The sequence below is a fragment of the Rhinoderma darwinii genome, chromosome 5 (genome assembly GCF_050947455.1).
Source record: "Rhinoderma darwinii isolate aRhiDar2 chromosome 5, aRhiDar2.hap1, whole genome shotgun sequence".
Classification (NCBI taxonomy): domain Eukaryota; kingdom Metazoa; phylum Chordata; class Amphibia; order Anura; family Rhinodermatidae; genus Rhinoderma; species Rhinoderma darwinii.
The window spans coordinates 154,506,098-154,518,689 of record NC_134691.1 but is presented as its reverse complement, the minus strand read 5'-3'; the positions used below and the strand labels follow the sequence as shown (position 1 = coordinate 154,518,689).

General features: G+C 40.1%; 1 protein-coding gene across 3 annotated transcripts in view; it reads left to right on the top strand.

The window, feature by feature from the left end:
- DSP (desmoplakin) overlaps positions 1-12,592 on the top strand; it is a 56,714-nt gene that overhangs the window by 19,220 nt on the left and 24,902 nt on the right. For 2 of the 3 annotated variants that reach the window (XM_075826664.1, XM_075826662.1), the window contains exons 2-6: positions 5,551-5,647; positions 8,408-8,556; positions 8,716-8,884; positions 11,513-11,641; positions 12,517-12,567. In XM_075826664.1, coding sequence (XP_075682779.1) covers positions 5,551-5,647; positions 8,408-8,556; positions 8,716-8,884; positions 11,513-11,641; positions 12,517-12,567 — 595 coding nt within the window. Of the gene's footprint in view, positions 1-4,039; positions 4,349-5,550; positions 5,648-8,407; positions 8,557-8,715; positions 8,885-11,512; positions 11,642-12,516; positions 12,568-12,592 lie in introns of those variants that run through there. The other variant, XM_075826663.1, reaches the window with a different exon arrangement.

Here is a 12,592-nt window from a genome sequence, read left to right as displayed (position 1 = left end):
TAAAACATATAAATTCTGTCCCTACCTGGACTAGATAGCAAAGTGTGCATTCACACTGAGTAAAGATCTGATACTTAGCAGCAAAGTGTGTATGAACACTCAGTAGAAAAAAAACGCGATCAGCAGATTAACGAGCAAACGTTCAATCATCTGCTCGTCTTAACAGTTTTTTTTTAAAAGAGAAATATTATAGTTGTCAGCGGCACATCTCCCTGTGTAAACAGGGAGATGCGCTTCCAACATAACTTATGGGGACGAGCGATCAGAGTAAGGGTATGTGCACACACACTATTTACGTCCGTAATTGACGGACGTATTTCGGCCGCAAGTAGTGGACCGAACACAGTGCAGGGAGCCGGGCTCCTAGCATCATAGTTATATACGATGCTAGGAGTCCCTGCCTCTCTGCAGGACAACTGTCCCGTACTGTAATCATGTTTTCAGTACGGGACAGGAGTTCCACGGAGAGGCAGGGACTCCTAGCTTCGTACATAACTATGATGCTAGGAGGCCGGCTCCCTGCACTGTGTTCGGTCCGGGACTTGCGGCCGAAATACGTCCGTCAATTACGGACGTAATTAGTGTGTGTGCACATACCCTAACGACCGCTCGTCCCCATCCATAGCTCCGTGTGACAGGAGCAAACGAGCGCCGATCAATGATGTCTTGTTGATCGGTGCTCACTGCACCGGCCGATTACCGGCCGGTGAAAAAGGGCTATCCAGCGATACAAATATTTTTGGTCTTAAAGAAAATAACTACGTTCTACTTTTCAACCCTTGCAAAAAGTGTATTGGGTCAACTAACTTAATTTTTGAAAGAAGACCACTGACGTTTTACTAATGACCCCCCCCCCCCCCCCCCCCCAACGGTAGGCATGTTTGTTTTCAGTAAGTAGTAGATGGGTAACGCTGCCCTTAGGCTCAAGTATATGTGCTTTGCAACTTATGCTGAGGTAATGCTGACAGTTAAAGTGTACCGCCCATTTTATATAACTTGAATAAAAGCAGCAGTATATAGATGACTATAAGAGTTTTCTCAATATACTTAACATTCAATGTCATGTCCTCTTTGTTACAGAGTACGGACTTTGTATCCCCCCACACTGTGTTCCACTGTAACTGTAAAAAGCTCTGTCTCACTTCTTCCATTAGGGGGTGAGTTCTGTGTGCATTTGTATATAGCGCCTATTCAGGTCAATAGAATTCGTATATGTGGATCCACTAGCTCCCACAAGTGACCATAATGGCAGGCACGATTGTTTGGTATGGAGCATGGAAGTGTTTGTTTTGGTGAATTCTTCTTGAAATACGTGTCTGCCTTAAACCTAATGACTTTAGACCGCTATAATCAGACAGGAAAGCAATAAATATGGTTCTCGCACAGATTACAATGAATTTTGCTGATAAAGGCCTTGCTCCTGCCACCTGCTGACTTAGGGCCCTTTTATACGGGCCAATGATCGGGTAAACGAGCGTTCACAGAAACACGGCCCTGTGTAAACAGGGCGATGATCAACCAATCAATACGATCAGCTTGTTCCTCGGCTGATCGTATCGTCTCTGCAGCCTAAAATGTTATCGTTCTCCACAGCACATCCCCCTGTGTAAACAGGGAGACGTGCTGCCGACATGATAGAAATGTATGGGAAGAGCGATCGTAGTAACAAGCGCTCGTCCCCATCCATAGCTCCTTGTGAAAGGAGCAAACGAGTGCCGATCAACTAGCTGCTCGTTGTTATGACCAAAATGGCCTGGTGTAAAAACTCTTCGTCATGTACCGCTCCTTTTTCTTTTGGTTGTTTGCTGTAACAGTAAGGCCTCATGCACTCGACCGTAGCCATGTGCACGGCCGTGATTTTCGGGTCGGCCGGCCACGGAGTGACAGCAGCGAGCAGCCCGCAAATCGCTGGCCGTGCACATGGCCGTGGCCATTATTTTCAATGAGCCCGGACCACAGAACACGGCCGTAATAAGGCTTGCCCGTTCTTTTTGCGATGCGGGCTCCTGGGCCATGCACGGACCGTGAAAACCACAACCGTGTGCATGGCCCCATAGGAATGAATGGGGCCGCAATTCTCCCGTGGATTTTCGGGGGAATTGCGGCCGCAAAAGCGCGTTCGTGTGCATGAGGCCTAAAGGTGGACATACACTTTAGATGAAAGCTGATGGATGTGGTCAAATTGACCATGACGAACGATCGTCGGTTATAAATTTAACTGAACAGACGTAATAACCAGTCGATGGTGGACCATAATCTTCAGGTTGATTTTGTTGAAAATTTTAGTTTGAGTACTGGAAGACGTTTGTGTTTAGGTCACTCGGGCAACTTCGAACAATCGTTCTGCAAATGCCAATCCACATAGGAGGAGTGTAGGCAGGGTACATCACTTCTGGCCATACATCAGCCAGTTATCATCTTCACTCAACGGACATGTATGGGTACATTGTACAACTATAACAGCCAAAATGATCTGAGATGTGTATGGAGATGTCAACTTAATGAAATTTTGTCGGCCTACTGCTGTCTGTGTATGGCCATTTCTCTTTACATTTTCTTCATAGACTAGTCTGCTGCAGTTTAGTTGTGTAATAACAGGTGGACTTGTTTTTTAATGCATGTGTACATATTTCGCACACCTTTTTCAGTGAGTCAGCATAATTACTCTTCTGTTGAAAGAAAAATATTGCATGCAAGCTGAGACACTACACATATGAAATCACCCATACCCACCCATACCGGACGAGCTTTGGCTTGTCCTGGCAAAGAAATTAAAGAACAAGCTCTCGGCAAGATATTTCAGACGCCTGAGATAGATGGCACTGAAGCATTTTATTGTTGGATATCATTAGCAGCGTTCATACTGCTGCCGATTGTAGAGTTTTTAGAAAAAAAGTGCCATCTTTGTCTGTCAACATAGTGTAGATTTGAATGTTCTGTGTTTAAAGGTAAGTGCACACAGGATGTGTACGCTGCGGAAAAGTACACAGCGTATCTGTCCAGGAAGCCGCAGGGAATGCTGTCTGTAAGACCGCACCAAATTCTGCTGCAGTTTTTCAGGCGGAATTTCCGCTGTGGAAATACCGCTAGAAAAAAAGTCAATACTTGCTTAATACTCTGTTGTCATAGCGATGCATCCCCCTGCTCTGAAGCTGCAGTCCATGTGACCACTGCAACCTTTTGATTGGCTATAGCAGTCACATAGGATGAAACGTCATTCCAGGAGGCGGGGCTGCACTCAGAACAGAGGACCTCGTTGCTATGACAATGCCCGGGGGTAAGTGTGAACCTTTTTTTTTTTTTTTTTGAACAAATAAAGGGTTTTTTGGTTTTTTTTCCCCGATTTGTGATTTTCTGCAGCAGAATCGAAGGTTTTCCGCTGCAAAAATCGCACGTTTGCCTATTTGTTGCAGGTTTTACATCCCCCATTGAATTCAATAGGGGAAAACCTGTAACTGAAAAGCAGCGATTCCTCCGCATAAATTGACATGCTGTGGATTAAAAAACGCACCGCAGGCCAATTTATGGACGATTTCTTGGCAGATGTTTTCTGCAGTGTGCGGATGAGATTGCTGCTACTGTAATACGCTGAGGATTTTCCGCAATGAAAGCCGATGCGGAAAATCCGCGGCGCTTACGTTGTGTAGTAGGGAGTCCATATTTTGACTGTTTATTTTTTGGTCTGCAAGACAACCACAAGAAATTTGAGTTTCCATCCCTCCTAGGTATTCTCAAGACAATCCCCTGGATAAAAGTACTATTTTGAAATCGCTATATTATATAATAACTATGGAAGTAATTTATGATACTGTATATTCTTTAGAATAGACCTTAGGCAGAGAAACTATTTCCAAACATCCAAAGAAAATTCTTCCCACTTTTGGACTACAACTGCAGTTAACAGAAGATCCTCATGTATTTGGCAACAGATTAAACGATGTTTAGGAAACGAAAAACTATTACTTTATTGCATACAACTCGGTACTTAAAGAGGACCTGTCATGTTCTTTGCATGTAAAAATCTGCCACTACCTTAAGGCCAGGATAACACACGCAGTTTTTGGCTCAAACACAGAAGTAAACACAAAAGAAAGGAGGTGCACCAGTTTTTTATTCTTGTTTTTTTATTATTATGTTTTTTTCTTATTTTTGGATCTTCTTTTGGCTCGTGCTAAAAAAAAAACTGATCCAAAAAACTGCATCAGTACCGCATGTGTGATTTAAGCCCTAAGGCTAATTAATCACATATGCTGTTTTTGTGTACATTTTTTTTTTATTTTTTATTGCCAAAGCCAGGAGTGGATCTTAAAAGAAGCAAAAGTACAAAGGAAAGACTAAGATTTTTAAGGTAATATTTTTTTACATGGGGGGGTGGATGTGACAGGACCTCTTTTTAAATAGTGACAAAATATTATAGGATATTGTGTAAAGTATGAGGTACTTGTGCTGCATAATATATGTGGCATGCCTTTATGACTGGATACCACATGAACTTTACATGGCCCAGTCAATGAGTCTTATTTGTAACGTATATCATGGAATGTAAGGCTGGATTCACACATCGCGTATTTGTTGCAGATTTTGGATCAGATTTTTGTGCCAAAGCCAGAAATGGTTTCAAAAGGAATGGGAAATGTAAAGGAATAACTTCTACTTCTACATCCTCCTGGATCCTCTTCTGGCTTTGGCTCAGAAATCTGCAACAAATACGGAATGTGTTACTCCAGCCTAAGGATTAAAAGGTTTAGCACACGACCATAGATTTCATCCGTAATTACCTACCCATTCATTTCTATGGCGACTGCCACCTTCCCATATATTTACAGGAATGTGTCCGTGTCGTAGAAACCTTCCATAAAAAATAGGACATGTCATGCTTTATGATGGGAGCATAGACCGCAAATGCGGATGACCGTCCGCGGCCGTAATCACGGACTGTAGTTACAGGCACGGTCGTGTGCATGGGGCCTAAATGTAGAATTTTTCTTTAGTGCAGTATTAATAGGGCCTGATAGTTGCCAGATTATCAAACATGTTGGACAGTTCATCAATTATTATGATTATTTTTTAATGCAAGTGTGCAACTATTGTTCTCAGAAAAGTTGCTGCATGGAGACCTTCCTTTCTTGCACATCTCCACTGCAGCTCTGTATGGATGCGATTGATGGAATCTGTCCACTCCGGTATCCTGTTTATACAAAAGACTGCATTTTAAGGCCATGTACGTTAATAAATTAGCGTAAAGAGGAGTTGTTTTAGCCTTATTTAGAGAAAGCCACATATAATCCCCTGCACTGTTGCATTTTATATCGGTAGTAGGCCGGCAGCATGTGTGGACAGGAGACATTAAATAGGATCATATTGGATTATATTGCCAGGCATGTTGATATAGATGACCATTATTGAAAACCAGTAATACTAGAATAAATTCTTTTTCAAGTTCTCCTGTTTCATACGTTTGGTCTTTAATAACATTGACCGTATTCAGAAAATTAATATTAAAGTAACAGTAACTAATTTAATTGTATTTGTATGTTCTATTTTTTCCAGGCAAACTGGGACAATGTCACGCCGTCCGAACACCGTCCAAGACATCCTTCAGCACATTTCTGATAGCTTGATCCGTGCTGAACTGATTGCAGCCCCGGTGCGTATTGCTACAATTACACGACGACTATATGTATCCAGTATTTTTATTGTGTCTTGTTACTTATTAAATATAAATGATATAATATAACACAAACAATTTGACCATGCATGTGCCAGATACAGATGAGGAGCCTTTGTTTCTGTACAGCTTTATAATCTTAGCTTTGAAACCGCAGACCTATAAAGGAGGCTCCATCCCTTTTTTATATATATATATATATATATATATATATATATATATATATAATATATGAGAGTCACTGCCTCTCTGTGGAACTACTGTCCTGTACTGAAGACATGATTACAGTATGGGACAGTTGTCCTGCAGCGAGGCAGGGACTCCTAGCGTCGTACATCACTATGATGCTAGGAGCCCGGCTCCCTTCAGTGTGTTCGGTCCGGGACTTGCGGCCGAAATACGTTCCGTCCTTTACGGACGTAACCCGCTCGTGTGAACCCAGCCTTAAGGTACTTTTACCCTGGCACATTTTGGCCGCTTTAACGAGACAGAGCGGCACTGGTTTACTCCTTTCACTATGGGGATGAGCGCTCGTTTTATACCGATCGCTCTTCCCCATGCGTTAGTATCATGTTGGCAGCACATCTTCCTGTTGACAGGGAGATGTGCTGCCGACAACGATAATAATAATTTTCACTTTGAAAATGATATGATCAGCTGATGAACGAGCATTTGCTCGTTCACCTGCTCATTGCTGCTCTGTTTACACAGGGCAATTATCGGAAACGAGCGTTCTGTGAACGCTTGTCTGTCCGATAATTGCCCAGTGTAAAAGGGCCTTACCACATGTTCCCTTATTACAAAGGCAGGAAGGAATAATTTACCCTCTTAATGCAGATTAACGTTTTCGAAGAATTGTGGTATATGAGTGACCATACATTTCATGTTAAAGATCATTATATAACTATGTGGCCACAGATAAATGTAGAATGAAATTGTGTCAAGTAAAGACTAATGCATCATTTGTATTGCATGTTCATCTCATTTATAATTTAGGCTATGTTAACACTTGCGGCGCTTTTTTCCATTGTTCTGCTCCCCCATAGGAGCGGAACAACAACCATAATGGAAGCACCACATACAGCACATGACGAAAAACAATGGTGCCGACAGAACTCATTGAATATAATGGGTTCCTTAAGATGTCTGTCTTGGTTTCCGCCATTTCACCAGACAAAATGGCATTACATGCTGCGCTATTTTGTCCAGTAATAAATGAAGGAATCTGTAACGGAGGCTCCTAAAGTCTGTGAGCACTAATTCAGTTATGTGGCACACTTGTTCTCACTTTTAGGGGTGCTTTTAACGAAGTGCATTTAATGTATAGTACCTCTACATTTTTATTCTCTGCATTGCCTGACCAAACGCCACTAGTTTCTTGTTTTAAATTGATTCTCCCTTACAGGGGTTGTCTCATCATGACATCCCCTCCTGAAAATGTAGCCGCTGATGGCCACAGGCCTGGCGTCTGTAGAATTTTCGGACAGGAATATGTTTCTCCCGATGTATCTGCCTGTATACATTACTGATGGGGCAACACAAGTGTAAGCCCCAGCCCTGCTGTATTCTTCCTTAGCAGCTAAAGTCTGCTCCAGTCTCCCGTGATTTGGGGAGATGGCCACAAATGTTGCCTTTTATGTTTTATAAAAGTGATTGAGATATAATGTTTTAAAACCAGCCTGAGAATCTAAAAATCTGCTTTCTGAAATTATCTGTATGTAATATATAATTATACTAGTTGAGCAGGTCTTGCAGAAATAAGAACTGGAGTCTGTTGACACACTGCGATACCGACAAGGCCTGAGGGCATATCTAGGTGGCGGGACTTGGAGTTTAGCTAGGAGCTATGTGTTAAAGTAGCAGGGCTGGGGAGAAGAGAGAGAAGGTTGTGGGGAGAAAGATAAAAAGGTGTATCAGTGTGTTTTGTGTAACTTTGTAAATACTTTTTTATTAAAAATTCTTTACTTTTTTTTTTTAGATACAACTGCTCTATCTCTATACAGGGCAGCTGTATCTAGCGCTTTTCACTGAATCAGTCAGTCCCGTGGACCTGCCGGCTTTAGTGACCAGGATCCATCTCTAAACTATCACATTTAAGTTATGAAATTAGATGTAATAGATTACAGGTGGATCCTGTGTGTCACAGACACGCAGGACTCGCCGACACTGGAACAGTCAGGTCAGTGGGATACAGCTGCTCTGTATAAAGAATACAGAGCAGCTGTATCTAAAAAAGTTAAAAATAATTAGTAATAAAAAGTATTTATAAAATAACACAAAACTCACGGATACCCCTTTTTATTAAAAAAATATTTTTTGCCTTTCGAAAAGTTTACATAGCCTTTAAAGAGAACCTTTCACCTGTCCATACATGTGCAGAATGTAATAGGCAGGGCTGCACAAAACTTGTCTCACTTGCCTCCGTTATTTAGATATCGGTGCCGTTATATTTGGCGTCCGATATGTAAATCACCCCCTGAACGGTCAATGGTGCATTTCTTTATTTCTAAGTGGCAGGGGGTGTGATACTTATCGCTCTGACAATGTCCAATCCACTACTAACAGTGAGAGAGCGGCTTGTGCTGTGTGATCTCTCTCTCGCAAGATCAGTCTTGAAGATCATCAGAACTTGCACGCTCTCTGCAGAACGACAATTCTAATCTTTATGATTTTTTTTTGAACTTTTTGCATTCACTTTAATCATGGCATTGTGAATAATGCAGACCATTTTATTTTCAGGAACTGAAATATGGAGATGGAAGTCAGCTTGTTCGTAATAGAGAACTGGAAGAATGTCTTGGGGGAGCCCAAGAGGAAATGGAAATGGTTGAAGCCCTAATCAAGGAGATGAGAATGATGGGACAGCCATACGAATCCTACCATAGGAAGTACGACCATGCTAAAGCTAGTAGACTTGATATTTTGTGTAACAAATGGGAAATCTAAACATGCTTCAATGCTCATGGAAAATGACATAACCAAACGTAATGGGATTTATATCTGTTGTGCTATGATTTGCCATAAAAATAAAATGTTGTATTTCGTAGATTGCTTCAGCTTCATGACCAATTACGTGCCCTTGACAAAGCCATTCATGCTCCACGTATGCGCAAAGGTTCTAAGGGTGGTGGATTTTCTTCTCAGAGTGGCTCTGGATGGGATGATTCCACTAAGCGGATCACTACAGAAACATTAAATCAAATTCGGCAGCAAAGGGTAAGTGGAGATTTGGTCATAAGTATCCAAAATATCATGCAGAGATTTAAATATTCGGACGATGCAAGATTTTTCAGCTTGTGCTGTGAACAAAGGGAACTTACAGAGTTTATTCTACAAAAAAATGCTTTACTAAACTTATATCTTAAGTGCCTTATAACTACTGTCTAGAATGACTGTGATCATCTCGCTTGAGTGACCATAACTATTGCCCGTGATGTTTCTGGGCAATATGCCAGAACATGTGATTCAGAGGACCTAGCTGTTTTGTCTCGGCATGATTGCAAAATCTTGAAGTCCTATGTGACTGTGTTTGTAAAATGGCTGCTCTTCCTGGAAATCTGCCATAATGCCCTAGGTGTAGGTGTGCCACTGTACAGCATGTTACTTCACAGCAGCAAGTAAATCTCTAAATTATAGATTCGCTTGGTGTCTCTCCACCCAACCTTACTAAGAAAAGCAGGACTACATATGGAAAGAGAAAAAATCTACCTTTTTTAAAAAATAAAAAAAATGTCTGTTTTTGGCATATATGAATCAATATTTTATTTCTAATTCTGAAGCATTATTAAAGTATGATCTAATATTAGATACAAGTGAGACCTCTGTGAAATGACCAAACAAAATTGCATTGAAAAGTGGTCTTCTAGGGGGTAGTCTTCTCAAAAAGGATGGTCTGTATGCATAGTATATGGTGGAACTGAAAATCCGTCACAAGAAATCCAGTCTGGATAAGGGGGTGATCTTCTAAAAGAACCGATCTTTTGGAGAGGTCTCACTGTATTATAGAGAACACCTAAAGTTTTCTAGACCTGATGCCCATTATATGTTGTGCTGTAGTTAAAGCTGTCCTCCAGGCATGTATGTATATAAACCATTTAAATGTCATTGTTTCCTACATAAATTATTGGGAATAAACTGTAAATACAACCCATTGACTGGTATAGAAGAGTGTTGTGGGCATGCTCGGTCTCCATCACCTATTGTCAATAGTGTGATCCTGTGTTGCCAGCTTTTGGCTGATATAATAGAGATTTTACTTTTTCGTTTTTAATTGTGAAATCTCATGATAATGAGATGACGACTGATCCTGCTCCAAGTGTTCACAGCAAAAGCTGAAAAATCTTGCATAGTCCGAATAATAAAATACTATTAAAGTTAGTTTTTGTAAAAATCAAGCAGTGTGTAAAATATTTTATTTAGACACATTTACTATGCACGTTTAGTTAAAACAAAAAAGTGGCCCAATTAATAAAATAAAAAAAATACATTTGAGAAATGTTCATTTTTTTTAAAAGTTATTTGAGCGCTTTCTTGTGGGAAGTTACAAAACGTATGTATGTCTCCAATCCATAATACAAGCTGTAGGCCTCATGCACACGACCGTAGCCATGTGCACGGCCCTGATTTTCGGGTTGGCCGGCAGCGGACTGTCAGCCGCGAGCTGCCTGCAAATCGCGGGCCATGCACATGGCCGTGGCCATTATTTTCAATGAGCCCGGACTGCTGAAGACGGCCATAATAAGACATGTCCGTTCTTTCTGCGGTGCGGGCTCCCGGGCCATGCACAGACCGTAAAAGCTAAGATAGTGTGCATGGCCCCATAGAAATGAATGGGGCAGCAATTCTCCCGTGGATTTTTGGGGCAATTGCAGCCGCAAAAGCACGTTCGTGTGCATGGGGCCTTACTCGTACACTAGGAGCCTACGTAATCAAAGTCTCCATGTTTGTAGCGGCTGAGAGCTCCGCTCTCTGGAACCAAGTTTTAACAAAAGTTACCTTTAATAAAATGTAAGTCTGTAAGAGAAATAATGGGGCAGATTTACTAATGTGTCTGCACCTAGAATATGTCAAAAAATGCCTAGTTTTGGGTCATTTCGTTTTAGAACAGATGTTTGCATCTCTCTAGACGCTTTAAAAAAAAAAGTCCTGAAAGTGGGCGGGCCTTAGTAGAACTGGGCGTGACTTAAAATGCATAAAAAATGAGGCTTAAAATTCTGTTGCAAATTAAGTCATATCAAGGAGGAGAAAAGTGTGTCGCTAGATGCATTATATTTCTCATGCAGCATGCCCCACTGTGGTACATTTGGTGCATCTTTTGACTGCCTGGTTTCAGTTTACACTGTTTTAAAACTTCGTAAATATGCCTCAATGTGTTTGTTCTTCTTTTTCAATTAAAAAAAGTCAATACAAATTATTGATATAAATATGTTTATGTAGTGGACAAAGATACGACCAGTTCTGTAAAGATTGGATGTGCTGGAATAACTCTTTATACGGTGTAACACTCCCTTTCTAGTGGAGTTCATACAATGTCTGTTATATACAAGGACAAATCTTTTTCTTCACAACATTTATTTTATTTGTTTCTTTTATTGATATTTTGAATTACATTTTTCAACATTTTAAAACTCGTATGAATTAACTATGTAATTATTATTTAACTATTTTCTTCAACCTGCGAGTGGAACTGTTCATATATACTTTCTAATGTCTCAACTGTTTAATAAAGACTTATTGAAATAGAAAAAAAGGAAATGTCAGCCTATTGTGTGTGCTCCAGAGGCCAAAATCTTGCACCAACTTATTCTCCTTGTTAATTCTGTTATTTTTCTCCCTTTAATTTAGCGTCAAATGGAAATCGTTGATTGGGGATTTGATGCCACTTCAGTAGAACAGCAGATTGGTAGCCACAGAAAATTCCACAATGCCATTGCGGACTATCGGTGGGAGCTGGATAAAATTAAAGCAGACCTGGTAATTATTGTCATCAATACAAATATTAAAGTCTAACACTACTCAACCATATTTCCCAGTTTGATCACTTTGTAAGAATTGCACTACTATCTGGAAAAGAAGAGGTAGCACATAGTGACTAAGTTGAATAATAAACAACCTATGATATCTTCATTAACTATAGAATTCATGTAAAAACAAAAAGTGCAAGCTATGGTCTATGTTATAGAGCTCTAATAAAAAAAAAAAAATATATATATATATATATATATATATTTATATATTATATAATATTAGAGCTTCTGGGGTAAAACCATACAACTTTTTGACTTATTTCGATACTTGATTTTGATTATTTCAACGTGTAAAGACTCACAGATGACTGCTTTAGACAGTCAAAATTGCAATTGCAAATTTTCAGGAGTGCTAATTATTTTGATCGGAAGATCAGCAAATCACTTGTGTAAATGAAATCTCCTTATGGTCTTTTAATTAAAAAGGGTGCTGCCATGCTCTTTGAAGGTTTAGTAGTGTACACCATCTTGAGGTTTATTTTACCCATGCATTTTAACAATTTTACTACTATTTCAACTTCATTAAAATATTAAATATTCACCACACGCGTTCTACGCTTCCGTCCTGATTAAGAGCTATAGTCGAGCAAGTGGTCAAATTCCTGGAACATACACGTAATCAAAGCATGTAAAGCCACCCAAACTCTCCCACTGCATTATAGCATCTTTGCTAAGATGATAGGGCTGTCTGACAACAGGCTTGCTGACTGTTTCCAATAACAACTAGCAGCTCCAGGCTATAATACAGTTCATGTAACATTTAGATGTATTTTTAGATTTGCATTACGTATGTGTAAATATAAGGTTTCTTTTTGTTTTTAGCGTGAGAAAGGAGCAATTTATCAACTAGAAGAAGAATACGATACCTTGCTGGTAAGTACTAATGATGAACACTTGT